The 22,008-nt window shown below is 40.9% G+C and overlaps 1 protein-coding gene across 1 annotated transcript in view; it reads right to left on the reverse strand.

Moving 5' to 3' along the window:
- Nucleotides 1-22,008, reverse strand: part of kif26ba (kinesin family member 26Ba) — a 79,971-nt gene that overhangs the window by 14,268 nt on the left and 43,695 nt on the right. The window contains exons 6-11 of the mRNA XM_076110106.1: nt 8,531-8,746; nt 7,430-7,523; nt 4,162-4,307; nt 3,618-3,743; nt 2,366-2,552; nt 1,414-1,642 (exon numbers count right to left, since the gene is read on the reverse strand). Coding sequence (XP_075966221.1) covers nt 1,414-1,642; nt 2,366-2,552; nt 3,618-3,743; nt 4,162-4,307; nt 7,430-7,523; nt 8,531-8,746 — 998 coding nt within the window. The remainder of the gene's footprint in view (nt 1-1,413; nt 1,643-2,365; nt 2,553-3,617; nt 3,744-4,161; nt 4,308-7,429; nt 7,524-8,530; nt 8,747-22,008) is intronic.

Below are 22,008 nucleotides of genomic sequence, written 5' to 3' on the forward strand. Positions count from 1 at the left end.
TGCAAGGAGAGAGATACAGTAAATCAGATGGAAGTGGTGGGATTTTTGGACAAGGAGCTTCAGACAGCCCCTGATGAGAAAGGTTTAAGTTTGGTGAACGTGAGCAGAGCCTTTAAATCTACATGAGCATGAACCGCTGTCCGTCTGTCTGTCACGCTGAGATGCTTCGATTCATGTCTGGACAAGAGCCAAAATCTTGATTTTGTGGTACCAGACAACTGTCTGCCCTTTTTAATTGAACTGGGAAGCTATATACACATGACAACGTCTACTAATCAACTGGGATGGAATCACCGGTTACCTAGCAACAGCACTGGAACAGGACTGGGATTATAAGAACAGGATGGGACCCCATCCCAAAAGTATTGAAGCACTGGGAGACTGTCACGGCCTTTAACTGTGATGAAAGGATTGGAGCAGATTTCTTGGGCTCAAACTAGATTCATGCACATTTTTAGTTTAGTCATTTCTTCCAATATTTTCACATCACAAGAAAGACTGTTTTTAATTGAGGCTCAGTTTGTCAGTTGTTTTGGCCCATTTCTTTAGTCCAGACTGAAACATCTCAGCAACGACTACTGGATGGTTGAAGTGGAAGTTATCCACGATCACCACTGACATCAGCTTATGCTCCAAAGCCTTTGCTCAGTCATTTGTGATTCTGTGGTGACCGTTATGTTGAGGATCCTTGGTTCCAGAGAAGTGGCAGTAACACTGCATACATTTGCTAAACCAGTCCAAATCCCCTGACAATCCGACAACACTCCGAGTCATCAGTGCCAAACCAGACTCAGCACAGCTTTGCTTGCAGCTTCAGTGTTAGGTAGCGTAGCAGGTTGTTTTGCAATGTAAATGCAAAAGCTTGTGATTTAATTAACCCAGCAAGATGCACAGAGCTACAAAGCCCTTAAGGGGAGTGGAATAGCAAGAGGGAAGGTGGGAAGAAAAGGTAAAATGAGGACATTTACAGTTTGGTCCATCACCTGTACACTGCCTGAGCATGCCAATTGTTACTACAGCAATTATTGTTTTTTCCCTGTTACATGTATTTTTATTCTATTACTGTTTTAGTCTAAGGTCTCTGACTGTGCTATCTCTCCATTTCTCCTCTCTCTCTCTCCTTTGCTCTCATTGTCAGTTAACCAACAAAATGAATTTGATGAATATGTAACAGCAGCTGTTGTTGTTTATAGCATTAAGTCCCCAAATCCTGAAGCAACTTAAGAGATCTCTCGTATACTTTCCTCTCTTACTCACCTCACCAAAACATCCTGCTTTCCTCCTCATTTCTCCTCTCCACACTTCTTTTTCCAAATTGTTTTCTACCTCTATTTCTTCTCCTTACTTTATTAAAAGCAACTTTGCTCCTCTCCTCTCCTCTCCTCAAACATACATGTGCACACACCACCTTACTTGTATGGGATGTGCTTGCTCCCGTTGACCAGGGCCAGGATCACGTTGCCGAGGGCAGATAGAGAAAGGCACAGAGGGGCCGAACTGGGCAAAGAGTTCTCCCTGCTTTTCACACTTTCTCCTGCTCCTCCTCCTCCTCCTCCTCCTCCTCCTCCTCCTCCTCCTCCAAGTACTTTGAGATCACAACTGCCCAAGTCCAGCAGGTGGAGGCGACTGCGACCTCCTGACACTTGGAAAGTGAGAAAATGTGTCAAAAATGGGGGAGGAAAGATGGAGGAGGGTAAGGGGTACAGATACAAAACTAAAGTACCCCTATCTATATCATTAAAAAAACAATTTCTGTGGTGGTATTTTTAGGAGTATAGATCGGTTTGAAAGTGTACAACTATTGAATGTACCTCTCAATATATCACAGGAATGTGTACCAACATGTACACTTAGCACATAGTTAATTGAAAACGTTGTTCTCTAAAGGTTGATACAGTGAAAAATGAATTAAAAGAACTTATGTAAACATGACTGAAGACATGTTGTGTTCCCACATTAGTGGTTTACGTCATCCTCAAATATCCTCATTGTCTGCATGTGATACATACACATGTGTGATGTGAATCAATCTGAAGAAAGATTTCAGGATCATACAGTCTGTGACAGGTATGTGCACTATTTATCCATAGTGACTATAAATAAATGCATTGATCTGTCAATCATTGTTGTGTACACACGCCTTGCTTTGTCTTCCACGTGTTGAAGCAATATTTCAATAGTAAACCGCACGTTTGCGGCTGCTTTTATTCTAATAGGATTATGTGTGATGTGATTTGAACAGTACAGATACTGTAGTATCTGCAGCAGTAGAAGTAGTGATTGTTTGTTTGTTTGTTGTTTTTAATGTTGTAGTTATGTTAATCTTTTTATTTTTACTTTTGTTATTAGAACAAATTGTACTTACTTCCTCCTTTGCCTGTCTTTTCCATGCGGTACTGGTATATGTGTAATGTAAACAGCATGTGTGAGTTTCTGTGTTCTTCTTCGGTGGTGTTGGGGCGTTGGCTACTGTGGCGAGCTGCTATGGCTGCATCCAGAAACCAGGCTGCCTTCTCTGGGGTCGGAGCACGCAGTTCAGACTGGTTCTGGAGCTGGAAGATGTGTGGGAGGAGGAAGGTTGTGTGAATATAAAAAAGGAGCCAGACAAGAGGGAAGGTACAATTTAATCTTAGCTAAAGCTCGATTTACCTTCCAAGAAGTGTCCAAACACAGATAATACTGATACACTGATTGATTGGCATATTCAAATAAAGCATTTTCTAATTTGTCTGCAGGTATTGGGGACAGAGATAGAGAGAATGCAGAGGTGAGAACGAGAGACGGACATGAGTGTGTGTGTGTGCGTGTGTGTGTGTGTGTGGTACTGCGGATATCATTACCGATGAGATTATGTCAGATTAGTTAAGGATTACACAGCTGTTCTTGTATCAGACCCTATAATCCTATAAAAGATAAAACTGCAGCTCAACACACACACACAGAAGTTCACCCTCTGTCACTCAGTTGTTTATGGCGCTCTTCTACATACACACATTCAGACTGCTATGTAGTTACTAACCTAATGAACGACAATGACATTAATCATAATGGTTATTACATTTAGTGCCATGTAAGTAGCCCTTTGTTGTCTGAGTCACGCTCATCAAAGTGAATTTACTGATTGCAATCAGTAAATTCAAAAATGTCACCTAAAGCATGACCAATTTAAGAAAAAGCTTGAATAAATCAAACAATATCATTTTTTTTGTAGTTTTTCCATTTTTGTCTTTGTCATTGAGTCTTTTGCACTTGTTCTTCTTTGATTCCGTCAGAGTGTATTTTTAGTAACACAGCTATTTCTGGACCTGATGTTTTAAAAGATGGCAGGTTTATTTAGACACTAATAGCATACTAAAGCTCTCATATTGTATCTGCTGCTCTAAGGTGAGTGTTTGCATGACCAAGCTTGCACATGCCACATTAGCTAAGACAACATAGAACTGCCTGAGGCTACAAAAAACAATGGGAAAGCATATTGATAACAAGGCCCAAGGCTGTTCATACACACACTTGAAGGATTTAATGTACAGAATACACATTGCATAAACGAATGCTCCCGTCAGCTGCAGTATGTTTAAATGCGTGCATGTCTTTGTGCGTGTGTGTCTGTAAATTACCTGCATGCCACAGATGGGGTCCTCAAAAAGGTAGACTCCAGGTGACTGTCCATCCTGTCCATCCTGTAAGCTGCCTGTGGCGACTTCAGACAGCAAGTCTTTAAGGTTCTCCTCTTTTCCCCAAACCTAAACACACACACACACACACACACACACACACACACACACACACACACACACACACACACACACACACACACTAGTTGACTAGTAGTAGACATCACTTTGTCTTTTATTTTCTGACAAAATCCTTTCTCAAATTGATTTTGACTAATTGTGATCAAAGCATTTTTATAGTGAGAGTCCGGTCTTTATTAAAACCTTGTCAGAGAGAAGTCATTACTTGTGATGGCAAGTCAAGAGTTAAAAATACAACATTTAGGCAACTGTTGTCTGATATGACACTGCCAGTACCCCAGCTACTGCCACTACAACTTAGAAAAAACTGTTAGTAACCTCCTTTCCCAAATGTCTGTATCAGTAATGACACCTGTGAAACTCTGCAAGCAATGTCGGAAATTGAGGTCTCGCCAGTAACACTGACCTCGACTGCAGAGACACGGACAGAGAAGCGTGCTCCTGTTTTCTCCTTCCTCTCATTGATGAGCTTAAACAACCAGGAGATGGCACAGGGGATTATACCCAGAGTCTGGAGAGAGTCATCACGGCCAATCATGGTGTAGGATTTACCTGGAAGAGACGGACAGAAAAATGAAATAGGGGAAGGGTGAATGGAAAAAAAGAACATCATCGAAAAAGACTTCAAGGGAGAAAGGTGCTTTGTATGAATAGATTTGTGTCTGTTTGCGTGTCTGAACATGCATGTGCACACGGGGCCTCTAGATCTGTCCCTTTGAGCAGCAAACCCCCCCACACACACACACCTGCTCTGACTCTCAGGAGTTGGAGATCAAACACACACATAAACAAAGCCATATGTCACACCTAACAATCAAACCGACACAAACATTTACACATAAACAGAGGACATCAAAAGCCTGACTCGTGTGGCGCAGGGTAGAGAAACAAATGTGCTCAGATTTGTTCAGAGACAGCGTGGTGGGTCGGTTGTCAGCTACAGTACATTGTAATTTTACATTGTTCACCCTAAATGTCTCCTGGAGCGATTAAACTTACTGTCGAAACAAATATGCATCTCATGATTTGTCACAAAAATGTTTGGAGAACTAGTGAAGAAAATAGAAAACCTGATCAACAAAAAGGGTTGTACCATCGCATTGTTTATACGGTGTTGAATGAAATCCTTCTAAGTTCACACAAGCACAATGTCAGACTCCTCTGGATAAAACCTCAAAATGATGTGAATGAAATGTTAAAGAATGCATTAAATTCAGCTATCAGCTGCATCAAAAAAGCAACACTAGGTCATTTACTTTGATTTAATTGATTTACCAGTTGATTTCCTTTGATTTAACAAATCTGACTCCCTCAGTGATGGCTCTATGTAGTACCGCTACATAACCACAAAGCACCTCCTTTCTCTTTTTTGCCTGTGGACTGTGTATATGTGAGAGAGCCTTGAATTACACATCGACGTGAGTATATGTGTTTCCTTCTGTTCTGTGTACCACAGGCTGTCAATACACGGTCAGCTAGCTGACTGTTTCACTGACTAACGCTGCAACATAGTGACTCTTCGCTGCAGGGGATGAAGCAGTGTGTGTGTGTCCATGTCTGTGAAGATGATGTATATTCCCGGCAATTGGTATCATCAAACTGAGCTGCTGAGGCTGTCAGCGAGAAAGTGAACAGGGTGAGAACGTGTGAGAGAAGAAGGCAGCACTGTATCATCAGTTCAAAGACTCACACATTTGAGCTTACAAACACACACACACACACACACACACACACACACACACACACACACACACACACACACACTCTCTCACACTCTTCATTACTAAAGGATGATCCATCCAAAGCCAATAATCACATAACCAATACCATAATCCATCAGAGGATTCAATTACATTCCTGAAGTTCATCCATTTATTTCAGTATCATTTTCCCAATTCAATGAAAACCTGGTTACTCTTTGTGAAAGTGTGCATGTGTGTAGATGAGTCCACTTGTGTGCATCTGAGTACCCATATGTGTCTACAGCCAAGGGCCACAGGGCCGAAGATAAATGCTCGTTGTGTTACTTTCCCCATTTTAATTAGGAAAAAGGTAATGCCATTATAATCCAGCCTCATTAAGATCTATGGCAAGAATTATCTCCTCTGCTGCTACCAGCCTGCAGCAGCCGTTTAATCCAAAACCAGCAATGTCAGAGCCTCTCTGCATCATTAATGTAACAGTAAAACTGATTGAAAGAGCAAACTGTCTATGATGGATCATATAAAAGTGCTTCCGGTACTAAAGCCAAGAAATTCAGTTATCCCTGTCATCACACGATCAAACACTGACAATAAGAGGTCTGTTTTGGGGGCATGTTTGGCATATTGGTTCCAGTCATATTACACACTATGAATCATCATCATGAATCATGACAGCCATGTGTCGATATTTGAAAGCTGAATGACAACATGTAAACATGGTGAGATACAAAACACAGACAGAGACAGGCTGTGTGATGTGTACACCATGTTGGGTTAGTATGATCTTTCCTCTTTGAGGGAGAAGTGGGCAGGTTCTCCTCTCTGCCCATTTATTACAACTTAGGTCTTATTTTCATATGTGGCCATCTTTATTATTCCTAGCTAAGCTTTGACTTACGTTGCTGGCCACACTACAAATGTGTTAAAGCCTTTTTATTGTCTTTGTATGTATTTTACAGTGTACCATGCTCCAAGGAACAGCGCTGGGACGTGATGTGATTTTGGCATAGTGGCTGCTTCTGGTATTGCAGTACCTCGTGACACTCCTGATTAAGTGGTTCAAATAATAATGTATTTGGAGGCAAAGCTGAGGTGTTATCTAATCTCTATAGTTAATCTGTCTAAACTGCTAGCTTTTTTCTTTTTACAACCTCATGCTTCTTGCCCCATTGGACTCGTTTGCATGGTCCCTTTCTCAGCAATTACTCTAACGATGTAAATATCTACAACTTACAATCAAAATACTTCTTCATAACTAATTTATAAACAAGTTTACTTTTACAATTGATCTGGCAAGGGATACAATCCCTGCAGCACAATTAGGAAACACAGCGGTTTGCATGTTGGTTTTTACGTAGGAATTCATTACTGTTTGTTTCAGGAAATGCATGGTCGTTAACACAGAAGTGTTCCCTGCTGAACTGCCAAATTCAAATTCCCTGCTTTCGTCCACTGCCAGCAGCTCAAGGGGACTTAGGGACTCCAACTGGCTGTATGAAGATCACAAGCCAAGAAGGGTAATGCTGCTTGCATGTACAGGGATAAACACAACAAGGGGTGGACCCCGGGTTGAAGAACATCTGTGTGTGTGTGTGTGTGTGTGTGTGTGTGTGTGTGTGTGTGTGTGTGTGTGTGTGTGTGGGGTGCCAGGGCATGTGTGTGGGTTCAGGCGTGTTGCAGAATGCAGTAAGGGGTCCTGACCCTTTTTAAGACAACTTCTCTAAAAAACAGCTTCGGAAGGATTACAGAGAGAGAAAAGAAGACAGAAACATAGACAGAGCAGACTGAGAATGCTTTCAGCTTCAGCAGACACTAATCCTCTTCTTTCTCTCTCTGATAGATGAGAGCCAGTGGAGAGACAGCCAAATGAAAGACTGACACACTGACGGTCAGACACACTCACACTAAAGATGACTCATGAGCCACACATGCTCTGATTTTGTAGTCTGCGTGCATGTGTGTGACAGTTACCAAGTTTGGAGTGTCCAAAGCAGAAGACACAGCCATCTGCTCCGTTCACCACCGACTGAATCACCTCTGCAACCGTTCCCGCGCACACCTCCGCCTAGCAACAGGCAGACAGAAGAGATGAAGGAAGAGGGTCAAGAAAAGCATAAATACCTGAACGTATAGAAGTCGTGGAAGGGAAGAATTCTGTTATTCCAGCTTGTGAGCATTTGTGCATTTTTCCAAGATACACGTTACTCCTACTGATAGCATTTTAGTCACACCACATGCATTACTATTAATCCTAAAATGTCTATTTTCATTTTACATTTATAGCGTTTGGTTGACTAGTGAAACCAAATAAAACAACACAGTGTTCAGCTCCTTAAGGAATAGTTTGACATTTTAGTAAATATGTTTATTTGACAGTTAGCTTAGCTTAACATAAAACTGGAAGCAGGGAGAAACATCGGCTAGCCTGACCTCTATCCAAGAAAATACACCTACCAGCACAAGTAAAGCTTACACATCAACAAATAGAAATGTAAAAACAACAGCTTGTTTTGTTGCATGCTGGAAACATTTGTTGGCCGGCCACAGAGACTTCCTGGTGCTGGTAACTGGATTTTCTTTAACTTTGGGCAGAGCCAGGCTAGCTGTTTGCTCTTGCTTTGAAACTGCAAAGCCAGGCTAACCAGCTGCAGGCTGTGACTTCATACTTAGCTCACAGACACGAGAGAGCCTATCGATCTTCTCATCTAACTCTCGACAAGAGAGTCAATAAGTGTATTCCCCAAAATGTCAAGCTGCTCCGTCAATATTGGATTTTATGTGCCACCGATGGGGGCTTTGCAGCCAGTTTGTCACCAGTCTGTTGACACTTCTGTAGATTGTTTTAGCCAAGTAACTATTTTTAGCAGAAAGTGAGAAATTTCCTCTATCTCCTGCTTGGAACTACATCTTGAAGGCTGATCCACTCACCCACTATGGCATTGATGTGGCATAAGACCAGCATTTTGTGTATATTTGTAATTATTTTTATAAAAAAGTTGTCTTTCCGCGATGATCATGGCAGGTTTTATATAAAAATCCTTTGCTTTTAAAACTCATAATCTTTTCTCTTACCTGTGATGCATCAGGAGGGAAAGCAGCATCAAAGGTGAACATCTTTGGAGGGACCTGATTGGCTCCCGCCTTTTTCTGGGATGCAGCGATTGGTGTCTGATTGGCTGAGGGGTCCATGATGGTGATCTGTTTCTTCCTGGGATCCACTTTAAGGAAGGAACTGGACTCAGCTGCGTCCGACTGAGACACTGGGCACACACGAACCATCACTTTCACCTGAGGGTAAGACACAGAAAACATACGAGTGAAACAACAGAGTATTATAGATAAAAAACGGCAACTGCAACGTTATCCCTCACAAACACCCGGATGCAGAATTTAAAGAGAAAGTCCTCCCAATAAAAGGATTCACACAACCTTCACTGTATAGCACGGGTAGGTTTTGTCCTTTTTCTCTAAAAAATGAAATTATTTCTGGTCTGATTATTTACAAAGCAGTGAAATGAGACTGTAATCAATAAAGAATAAAAAATACTAAGAGTTAAGTAAAAGTGAGTTTCTGGTGTTTTTCTTTGTCACTTCAGCCACGTTGGCGTCATTGCTTACCCACTAACACTTTCAGGGCACTGAAAGATTTTCAGAAAAAAACCTACGCAACTGGAAACTATGAACAGATTTGATCATACTGAGGGATTGTTGCTAGAAGGCATATGAACTCATCTGTGCCTCGACAAAAGACTCCCAAAAAAGTCACAACATTCAGCTTTTTATTTATTTTAAGACTTACATGAATGTGTACATGCTCTCTCTTCTTCTTCCTACCCCTCCTTTACCTGTCACTCTTTCGTTATCACTTGTTTCCTCTCTCCTAACTCCTGTCCTTTTTTTATCCTTACCCCTCCTGTCTAGCTTCAGCTCGCTGCCACATATCAAAAGCCTGAAGTGCAGGATTCTGATTTTAGCTTTCTCTCCTCCTCTCACTCCCACTCCTGTCATAAACTGTTAGCAGCCACAATTTACCGCCTGACAGCTGCTGTTGTTTTCTTTGACATCAGAGGAAGCAAAATGCTGCGTCATCGAATCTGAGTGAGCTCCAGAACATTTTAACATACAAACAACCTTTTCTCTGTTAGTTAAAGATGTTTCAAAAGTTTGAGGTACTTTCCAACAGTTTATTTTTGCTCTCTTGATCCTCCTCTGGCTCATCTGGGTGAATTATACTTTGTCTCTCTCTCACTCTTTTGATCTCTCACTGCCTTTATCACTATTTGATTTAGTACGGCTGTTTTTTCCCTCTATGTTTGTCACTACATTTTTCTTACTGCAACAAGCTTCATGATTAGCCATGAGATTTACCTCAGATTTTCCCTTCTGACAATTGGGAGAGAGGCTTGGTTAAAGAAGATGAATGGAGCAGGATGCCAGATGCAATGAAAGCTTTATGGATTAAGTCTTAACCACACCAACTGTCTAAGAGAATGATCATCAAATATATTTGATATTTACACTGACAGTGGATGGATTATGAAGCGTGTGGGGGGGAAAGTGATAAGGTGTATCAGTCTGTTTATCTTTAAGAGTTATACTTTCTGCTTTGGTGACACATTTCTTGCTTTCTGTCACCCTTAATTTCCCTTTACAACTTTGCACACCACCTGTCCAGTGTGAGGCAGTGACACATTACTTAGTAACGCTCTCACTGTTAACAAGCTGAATCATATGGGCAGCTCGCTAAAATAAAGGGAGAGCTAATTACAGTAAGTGAAACAACGAACAACTTGCCATAGTATGACTCCCTTTAAACTGTCCTGTTATGCTAAATGAACTGAATTATTGGTGCATATTGGATTATTTCACAGCATATTGTGGCGTGCCAACCACTGGCTCAGTTGTACAGCACTGTACTCTCCTCACATTGTAAGTGCTGAGGGGGCCCTTGTGGTTAGAAGTGGACATGGTCACCGTGAGGTCACCCATTGGTTTGTGGACTGCCGTTTTAAAGCCTCGAGGTTCTAAATTTTGGCCATCGCCAACTTGGCTTTATGCAACCATAAGTGACAAGAGAGGGTTGAGCTAAGTACATTGGTTTTTGAACTTTCTTAATTTGTGGACACGAGGATCTGCAAAGTAAAAATGTAAAAACCTGGAAAAAGTTGAGCTGTAGAGTTTGCTGTGTTTTAGTGACCAGACTGAAATCAGAATCAGTGTTAGTTCACATTAAATTGGCTCCAGCTTTGAATAATGACGGCACAAAATATGAAGATTGTTTACAGTTTAAGGCATGACAGATGCAAAGAGCTGAATATTCTGTAAACAGTAAAGCAGCTGACAGTATACAATACACAGACTGACAGCCAGAAGACATGCAATTTCTCATCCTTAAACTCTTAATGTGGTGAAACTGAATGAATTCATCATTAGTTTCGGCCAGACTGTCTCATTTTGGGAAGCATTGCAGGTTCAGTTTGGCCCCTAGAAACCACAAAAGAACATACAGTTGTGGACTACATCCTTCAAAAGATCCAAACTATGAATGAGGATTCAGCATCTGTGTGTACCTGCTTCTCAGTGCAGAGTGGGGTAGACTCGTGACCTCTAAACCCGACAAGGATAAAGGGATTTAGAGAATCAAAGGATGGATGGATAACAGTATTCAAATATCTCTGCAGGGGTAAAAGTCCTGACATTAATCATAGATTAAGAATACACAGGAGGATACTCTCAGTTCTATTATATTGTTACATGAGTAAATGTGTGCTAACTCAACCTTACCTAATAGCACACTGTGACAAATTAAAAAATAAATGAGATCTATTTCAGATCTTATTTTACCATGTGTTTTCTAAACTAGGTAGGATTTTCTCGACAGGGCTCAGAGGTGCAGGGAAGATGAAAAGAGACTACTGTGTTTATGTGGCTCCTAAGAGGGGAGGAAAGAGAGGAGGAGAGATCTTTCGTCTGTTTGTGCTTGTTAGCACAGATGAATCATCATCTGAAGTGTGATTCTACACTGCGTTTCCAGTTAAACACCACCATGGGTATACGAATCACACAGTAATCCCAAAACACTCCACACCCCACTGCACTCGGAGTTAGAGCATTCAGAGACTAAACGGAAGACTGTCAGCGAGTTAAACTATACATTTTACTTACAGACCCATTAGCTGAGTCTTTGGATCATATAATTTCTGTCAAATGCTGGAAAATGTACATCTTCATGTTTGTGCTTGACTTTATTTCTGAAATAAATTGGACTATTAATTAATTAACCTCTACTATGATAGATAACATCACTAACATAAAGCAATTGTCTGCAAAAGAGATTAAAAATTGGTACAAATAATTTGCTATAATTTATGTAATAGCACTGGAGCAATGAGACAAAGGCAACCAGAACAAGGTCATGTTGTACTGAGGAAAGTCACCTATAGAAGGATAAGTGGTTTATAAAAAATGTCAGCATAAAAGCCTGCTGGTAACTATACTGCCGTGTAAAGCACAAAAGCAAATGACATTCTAAGAGCTCTGACTATGTTGCGATTTTTATGCACATTTCTCTCTCTCTTTCTACAACACACACACACACACTCACACACACACACACACACACACACACACACACACACACACACCTAATAAGGCACATTAACAGGATTTCCTTTGGTTGCATCATTAAATGACCATAGGCCATTTTAGAGAGTTGGTTCAATAAATTGTGTGAGTGTGTATGAGAGAGTGTTTGTGTCTTTCTAAGATGAATGTAATTATAAAATTAAAAGTGTGTCCATGTATGAGTTGTAAGATAAACTGAGATGCCACCCGAATACAATAAATGTGTAATCTCGGTGACCTGGGAAACCTACTATACTAAGTATTAATGTCAGGTCAACAGTTCTAGCATTTCCCCAAAACACACACATGAATAACACACAAACACACCTTGTCTCTCTCTCTCTCTCTCTCTCTCTCTCTCTCTCTCTCTCTCTCTCTCTCTCTCTCTCTCTCTCTCCACACACACACTCACACTTAGATGCAGTGCTACACCTTCTCCTGACCCCAATAAAAGAACCCTTCACATCAGTATAAGCCTGGGGGGGGAAGGATTTTACCGTTGCACACTTTACAAGGCGTAACTCATAAAGTCTTCCCCCCCTGAGAGCCCATTTCCTCCTCATGTCTAAGAGTGTGAAAGATAAGAGTGTGTGTGTGTGTGTGTGTGTGTGTGTGTGTGTGTGTGTGTGTGTGTGTGTGTGTGTGTGTGTGTTGAGGTATAAATGTGGATATGGAATCAGATTATGGCCTCCATAGTGATTCCATGTCCACTTCTCAAAGTATTGAAGGTGTCAGTCAAGGGGCCGTCAACTTATATTCTTCTGTTTTTCAAACTATCAAAGCTCTGCGGTGATGACCAACCAAACAACATCTGGGAAACTGATGCATCAACACGGTTATGCCACCTTTAAGAGATTTTTCTGGCTATGAAAACTTTCTTTGGTCTCCAGAAGCCCCAAAAAAATCAGCTTTCGATTGGGACATTCACATTGGAAGTTTAAACCTGAGTTCAGCCCAATTGTTCAATTGTGTGTCTGCAAGTGTGATCAAACCCACATTTACGTCATTTTTAGAGGATCCTTGGCCTCGATCCAATGGTGAATCAATACATGTTGCAAAGTGCTGCAGCCAGTATGACGTACGGGCACACATACGCAGGAAGAACACAGAGCTAATGGACTCTTTGTTCTTCTGATGAAAAAGATGGAAGAGAGAGAAGGAGTTAGTGGTGTTTTTTTTCAGAAAAGCAAGATAAAGGACAACATTGAGGGATAGATATAGTTGACTAAATCTTCATTCCAGCCAGATACCTTATACGAAACGTCTATTTGCACCCAGGTGAGAATAGTCACAAGGCAGCTATTCAACTATTTACACCCGGCCAAGTTGAATGTGCTTAATCTAACAATAGATAGCCGAAAAGCTTTCTGAGAGAAATCCCTTTCTGACAGAAGGATTTAGGAGTAGTAGTAGTAGTAATAGTAGTAATAGTAGTAGTAGTTTAAAGAGAATAAAGGGAGTAGGTTGTGGTGAATGAATGGGTCAAAATGAGTCTGTCACCTGACTGGAGTTCGAATCCGGTGAGAACCCAATTTTTTTCATTTTGTTGACTTATTATTATTTTCTGTTTTTTTTTCAGTATTATTATTATTATTTTCAGTTTCTGTAGTTTAAGCAGCAAAACTACTTGGTTAGGTTTAAGAAATATATACATAGCCTTCAGTAGGCTACATGTACACATATAGCACCTAATGTGTGTCTGGGTTGGCTGCAAATAGCATTGCTGGCTTTGGACATCTATCTGGGTGCTAACACCACCTGCCTGCATTAAAATACAATGAAGTACCATGATAACAGCTACATGAACACAGCTAAAGATGACACTAAAATGAATAACAGGTCACGTACAACTCTCCAGATACTAACAAAACACTAGCAGTGTGTGATCCCTGATACCTTCATCCCTCTTGTTGTCTCTGCCCTCTGCTCTCCCTGACTCCCACTTCCACAACACCTATACACCTTTCCCTTCTTCAGTCTCTCTTTATGTATGAGAAACAATGTGTCGCTCGGTAGCACTGTCCACCAACTCCATTCCCACTGCTCCCTCCGTTCTCTCTTTGTCTCATCTCCCTCCTCTCTCCCTCTCCCTTTTCCGCCCTGCCCTTCAGAACAAATGACAAGACAAATCACAGTCTCCTTCTTTTATCCGTTCTATACTCTCCTCTCGTGCTGCAGAAATAAAGGACTGAGGACTTTAATAAAGTACTTTAACATATTAAAGTGTAGGCTGTGTGTGTTTTAAACTACAATACCACTGTGTCTGACATAAAGGTCTGCTAAACCACCCTGGACCAGCTTTGGGGTTCATGTCTATACTAAAGGTTACATGCTATAACAGATGTTGAGGCAAGGAGTCTTTTTCCCCCTGAGAAACTAACTTGTCCCTTAATACACTCTCTTGAATAGAGAGCTTCCTTCCTCGGACACAATGAAGTCTTTGAGCCAATTTAAGTAAAGGAATTCTGCTAAACAGCAACAAACAAGCTCGAGCTGAGAGAAGATTGTTCGATAGTCCCTCACAGCAGTGCGTCATTACTATTGGCTGGAAAATCGATAAGAGACTGAGACTGAGCTCTAATTGGTTCCAAAAGACTGCAGAAACACACATTTGTGAAAACACATGTACAGAGCGATAGGTACAAATACCATATGGGAAAAGCAAGTTTAGACTTCAGATCAATTCTAAATTTAAGCAATGTATTCATTCAAGCTCAGAAAACAGTATCATCAGATGGACGTACTGCATATATCTTATTGCTCTGAGGTTTGAATTTGTGTGTAGTTCAACAAAGATGAGCCACTATATTACCTAAAATACCTCTTTTATACGGAAAGCCTTGTTATTTTGGATATATTGCTGGACAGTCCATGTTAAGTTAATGTGAGGAACTTTTACATGGTCTAAATTAAATACTGATGCCTCTATATGACCTTCATTAGTAAACGAGACCATCAGCCAGAAGATCGGCTATTTCAATATAGTTATTCCTAACGCTTATCATGGGAGCCAACACGGACACCACATTGCTGGAGACCCAGGTCTTATTGCTGGGCCCGCAGAGGGAAGGAGGGCACGGGAGAACCATAACCAGGGCTGATAGTTGAATAGTTGAAATTATTGTACACGATGCTGGTGGTACATTACAGACACTTAATAGGAAGCTGAGTGTCATTATTGGACTATAAAGTCTCTATGAACATTTTTCTCGTATTCGATTTATATCAATGAGGGTAGGCTAAATAACAGAACCATCTCTCTGTATAATGCAATACGGTTCAACACCACCACAAACTACATCCTATACTACTGTATATGCTATTTTCTTTCTCGTTTTTTTACATTGCGCACCCCCCCTCACACACTTGTGAAACCAAACCTACTATATGCCTTTGCAATCATTTAATATGATGAATGGCAAAAGCATTTCATAGCAAATGATTGTTTTGATTGAAGAAAGGAATTGCGTGGCTCACATGACTATCACATCTATGTCACGCCCATTTAATATACAGTATATAGCCTTATATGAAAAAATGTATTTCAGGATATAGTAGGAAAGAGTGAAGTGTGTGTGTGTGTGTGTGTGTGTGTGTGTGTGTGTGTGTGTGTGTGTGTGTGTGTGTATAACGCTGACAGCATTAATATTTCAGCTAAAAGGTGGGACAAAGTGGCTACTGGATACCCATAACAGACTTACTCCCTCATTTAGATACAAGACACACAGACACCCAGATAGGCATGAAGACACACAAATGCCTGTGGAAAAACCACCTGCACATGCTCACTCATGACAGAGACGCACACAGCTTGTGGCCTGACAGGGATCGTTGCTGCTATTAAAAATTGATTAGCTGTCATGGCATCATTTTCCCCCAAGGTCAAGTCGCAATTTGTGAGGGTGTGTGTGTGTGTGTGTGTGTGTGTGCAAAATGTTGGCTGCAGGAATGAAAGAGCTGGAAAAAAACTCCCACAGTCCCTCATTGTCATTCAGATATGGAGAAGAGCATGAGGGTGGAGATAAAGGCAAAAGATAAGACTTATCCATAGATAAGACAGAGATGAGGTGAAGAAAGGTTAGAGAGGGGAGGATCGAGAAGAGGCCATATTAGCTTTTGTAACATTTTGATATTATTTCTCATCCCTGTTCAGATATATTAAACTGTATGTAAATCAGTTATGATACAGACCTGTGGGTGAAGTGCAGCAGACGGCTTGCAGAAGAGTTTGAAAGCCCCGGGGCAACTGTGGCACGGCTCGTGCATTTGTGATACAGCTTTGAACAAGACATGCTCCTCTGTGAGGCTGTACTAAGCCCCCTGGAAGAGCCCCAGGCTTTGAAGCAAATTTTACATAGTGGCCAAACTGTGGAATTACTGCATGTGATGTCATTGGGCCCAAAAATAATTCTCTCCATTGAGAAAGATACTTCGGTAAATCTGATCTCTGAATGGCGATCAAGTAGCAATCCATTCAATAGCTGTTGAGATATTTTAGTCACACTGACTGACAGCAACTTTGCCATCGAGCCATGACACTCTTTTTGCAGGTATTTGGTCATAAACCAAAGTATTTGACAAATTGAAAACTTGACCTTATAATGGCGCTAGATTTAATCAAGGGATCAGATCACCAGAGTTACTACGATTAATCCTGAGGGAACATAAATGTCTGTTCTAAATTGAATGATGCATTAATTAATGCATCCAATAGTTGTAGAGATACAGTATTGAATTTGAGATTGAGAATCTGTCTGGACCAGTGGTGGACCGACCGACGGGCAGACTGACATAGAGGCATATTCTCTGTAAAGTTAAATGACAGCGACTCCAGTTTGGACAGGGAGAAAAAATAATAACAACATAGTTCAGCAGTCATATACGTGTATGCAATAACACATTAGTCTCTCTCAACTGCTGCTGAATGACACTCACTGATTTGGTTTGCAAACTTTGCTGAAGCCTATAGCTGATACAGATGCATAGAAAGCAATCAGAAAATAAGATGTATTTGGTAATTACAGATAAGGATAGTTTTATTCAATCGTTGACATCCTTAGTATTTTTTCATATCTTTAGTTTTCATCTGACAGCTTCAAATATGTGTCATTTGCAGTCTCTGCTATATTTGGTTTTCTCTGCATTTGGTTTTCTAAGTGATAATATATACACAGCTTAACTTCCTCGACTGATACAAATCTCCCACAGCAGTCAGGGGTCTGAATGGAAGGCTCCCAGCTGGCTGATTTGATTAAAGTGAAACAGAGCTTACCAACAACACATGTAGAGAAGCACCGTGTATAGAAATAACGGAGGGGAGTTTGAGATACAGACGCCAGTCAGAGGTCCAATGAGGGATACATTCTATAGGCTGATTCTCTCTCTCTGTTTCTTTCTCTCTCTCTCTAACACACACACACACACACACACACACACACACACACACACACACACACACACACACACACACACACACACACACACACACACACACACACACACACACACACACACACACACACACACACACACACACACACACACACACACACTCACACACACCAGTACATCTGACCTGTGCAGGTTGATTTCCCCTGGCTTTAAATGTGATGTCTCAATCTGTTTTCAGCCATATTAACATCGGGGAGAACACTAAACCCCCATCACACTGGCAGACAAGCCCATGTATTCTGCAGGATGTATCGTACACACTTCCACCAGGGGCTTTGCCGCTTCCTTGACATCTTTCATTGTACACTATAATCCTATAAATTGGTGAGCATGCAAGCCTGTGTGCATGTGTGTATGAGTGTGAATGTGTGCAAATGCCATTTCAGCAGGGAGCCAACCCCCACTGCAGGTGACATTTTTGCTTGAGAAATGTCACCACAGTCATTTTCTTCTCATATGCACGTGTTTGTGTGTGTGTGTGTGTGTGTGTGTGTGTGTGTGTGTGTGTGTGTGTGTGTGTGTGTGCGTGTTGTGTGTGTGTGTGTGCATGTGTGTGTGATAAGGTCTTGGCAAGCTACAATTGATTTCACAGGAGAGGCTTGTTATGTTCCAAATACCAGAATAATTTCATGCCTTGGTACATGTCCTGTCCTTATTTCATTCCCCATTTCTTTCCAAACCACAGCAATGAGAGCCAACTAAAGCTTGGTTTATATGGTGCACGTGCAAGAAAGTCATCATCACCTCACCACGGCTTGCGTGTTGTGCGCAAAGTCTCCGCACATTGTTGGGGAGCTTGGTCCAGCACCTACGAATTTTTGTTATTAGGTGCTTTCTGTCCGCGCGCTTTAAGCTTTTCAGTTATAACTGCAACAAATAATTCACTGATAAAACCACTCTTAACATTTTACAAAGACAACCTGTTCTTAAAAAAAATGCTTTAGAAACAAGAGGTCTTAAAAATAAACATTTAATTGTTTACAGGGTATTCAAATTTCGCTTCTCTGTAGTGCATTTAATACTTGACTTCTTGTGGAGGCTCGTGCGACGGTGCCACAAGTGAAGGATAACATGTCAGAAACACTAGTTAAATATAGGCAATTTAAAAGAATTACCATTCAGAATTCAAGACGTTAAGGCCAGAAAATGCTTCCCCAAGCTTTGCATTAAGCTCTGTCAAAATCCCAAAATTAACAAATTATATTTAGTTTGTTCAGTACAAAAGCTGATGTGTAAAAACAAGTTGTGGTTTAATAGATTTCGGAAAGGAGCCGTCTGCCAGCAGGGCAACAGGAAGACAAAGTGGGTACGTATAGCTAAAACAACTGGACTTCATCAAAGCGCCACCATAACACAGATCACACCAGAATGATTACTGTGAGATGTCCACATGACTGTGAAAAGGGGGCTGCTTGGCAGTTGAAATTAAACAGTAGTAGCAGCAGGCATTTGTACACAGCACGGCCGGCCAGACAAGCTAATCACTGCTATCACAAGACCCGAGAAGATCATAGTGGGATGAAACAGAAGCCAGAATGAGAGACAGACAGACGGTGAAGACGGTTTATGTGTATGTGGTTTATAATGTATACTGTATATGGGCTTGTAGTGTAGGGGTCCATAATGTCAGTATAATTTGGCTGCTGTGTGTGTGAGTGCGCTTGTAAATATGAGAGTGTGAATCTGTCTCCCTGACAACTGAGGGGACATCTGTCACCTCCATATGGACAGAGACGGAGATAGAGACTCAGAGGGATCCAGCAAAAAATAACACAACACATGAAATAATCAGTTGCATAAAAAAGACAAATAAAGTATGAAAGGCCTCAAATAAATATGACTGAGATTTCTAGACTAGAACTAGATAGTGTTTCTCAAGTGAAAGCATTTCTACCTACATGGCTGTAATCACATGTCTATGTGTAATGACTGCTTTATCTTTGCAACTTTAACAATTGATTTGACTGTAAATCAATTGTTAGAAATAACACATTTTGAATATTTGTTAATAACTAAAATATGGTATGTATGATAACAGGCACGGGCGAGTGACAGAAAATATGCGAAACCTCCGGGTCTGAAAAGGGAAAAAGTGAAAACCTATGTGGAAGTGCCTTAAACATGCATTCTCTCTTTCGGCCAGCAGGGGGCGACTCCTCTGGTTGCAAAAAGAAGTCTGATTGTATGGAAGTCTATGAGAAAATGACCCTACTTCTCACTTGATGGATTACACTTGATGGATTAAACATGAGTTAATGGTCTCAATCGCTAGTTTCAAGTCTTATTCAATACAGTTCATTTACTAAATGTTGGTCCCACTCAGAGTAAAGTAGACAATAAAGCAGGATATGCTTTTAGCGTGAATACCTTGTGATTGACAGGTCGCTACATGGTGTTGTCTTGGAGTTGTTTGTGTTTTCTTCTTAAAACTTTATCCCTTTCACAGTGTGTTTTCTGTTCTTGAAAGTTAATTGTAACATCTTTAGTTGCTTAAAAATGTCTTATTCAGCGTTCGATTGTACCTAGCTCCACCTTCTCGTGTAACTTCTGGTTGCAAAAAGCCAAGATGGTGACGGCCAAAAACGAAGATGGCGACGGGCAAAATGCTGAACTCAAGGTTTCAAAATTGCAGTAAAAAAAAACCTGGGTGTCAACACGGTGACTACATCCACTTCTTATATACAGTCTATGGACAACATCCCACAACATTGTGATTGTGTGGGATTTATATCAAAAGTTAGTCCACTGTAGCTGATAAATGTGGGGTTAATTTCAAAGTATTCAAATACTTTCATTGTATAAACTACTTGATATACTTTTGGGTAGCTTGTGAATTTTCCCCTGGGGATCAATAAAGGCTCACTGATATAATAATGTCAAAATGTATTTGTTCATTATATTTTCTATTATTTATCAGAATCTGGAAAGTAACTAGTAGCTAAATGATCAAATAAATTAAGCCTAATATTTGCCTCTGACTTGTAGAAGTGTGGAAGTATAAAGAAGCAGAAAATGGAAAGGTAGTAGAAGTACCTCAAAATTGTACTTAAGTACATTACTTAAGTAAAGGTACCCTGGTGACCGAATGGTTACAGCACATGCCAAATAACTGCAACTTCCCTGGTTGTTTTAAGCCTTTGTTGCATGTCATGCCCCTCTCTCTTTCTGTCAACAGTCCAACATCGTCACACATGCATGCAAGTACATACAGACAGACAGCCGGACAGACACACCAGAGCTCACAGACACAACATGCACAACTAGCTGTGATGCACTCTTCTCTTTCTTACTCATACTCGTAATCACAACAGGACGTGTGGAATCCCTTTCCCTCTCTGTGTGCTGTAATGGACACATGGCTGTTTGATTTCTGTTTGATTTTGTCCCCCATCGTCATTCTTTTTCTAGCAGTGACACACACAAACACGGAGTCAGTGAGCCTCTCACTCAAACCGTGGAGGAGGGGGCACTAAAAACTCATTACATGGACGATCAATATTGCACACACTTGAGAAGCATGAAACCCCCTCACATCCACAACATCCACACACAAGCGCGTCCCATCAACCGTTGGCAATGGTGACAGATGACTTTTGTCAGCCTGAGATGTGTTACCGTGGTAACCATTAGCCTGCATTCCAGTATGGTACAGAGGGGGTGACACACACACACACACACACACACACACATACCAGTACATACATTTAGACCAGGGGTCACTTCTTCATCAGACCGAACTTTGCGTTTGAGAAACAAGTTGAAACCAATTTTGATTTTATTTTGTGGTCATATCTAATATTTACAGATATCCTGACCTTGGGTCAACAGATTCAACATCTAAACATGAGCGACATCAGTTTATTGGAATTAAATACTATAGTCCGGACCCAGATGTCGTCGTATCTGGACCCTGGACTTATAAAACCGATAGATAATTGAGAATTATGACATTTTCACGGAGCACTTCTATTTTAACTGGCGCAGCTTTTCTAGCCTTTACGGCACTCGTTCAGCGGTCCAGGAAACACACCGACCAGTTCTATGCGTTGTAAACCATCTCACTGGGCCAATCAAATATGTGTATTCCGATATGAGTCGCCCTCGACTCGAGTGCGATATTCCCACACAGACCCAACTGTCGGAAAATGTATGTGAGTCAGAGAAGTTATTGACGTGCTCAAAAAAGAGAAATGTGGACAGCTTAACTATGAGCCTTTAGCCAAGAATGGACAGACTCTTATATGTTAATTATTCCGACAAGCAGTTCAAAAGCAGTGTGTCTCATGTTCCGTGAGACCGTGACGATGATGAAAATTCTTTTGAGCAAATGTACTCATTCAAAGCCAAATTTAGGAACACAAAAATAAACCTAAGAGCCCAATATGATCAGAATCCCAATACGTTAATCCACTGTCCAACAATGATGTTAACAGAGACGGAATAAAGCTAAGATAAGAATATAATATCACTTCACA

This window comes from Anarhichas minor, unplaced genomic scaffold (assembly GCF_050575085.1).
Source record: "Anarhichas minor isolate MPS153535 unplaced genomic scaffold, ASM5057508v1 ptg000042l, whole genome shotgun sequence".
In the NCBI taxonomy this organism is placed as follows: domain Eukaryota; kingdom Metazoa; phylum Chordata; class Actinopteri; order Perciformes; family Anarhichadidae; genus Anarhichas; species Anarhichas minor.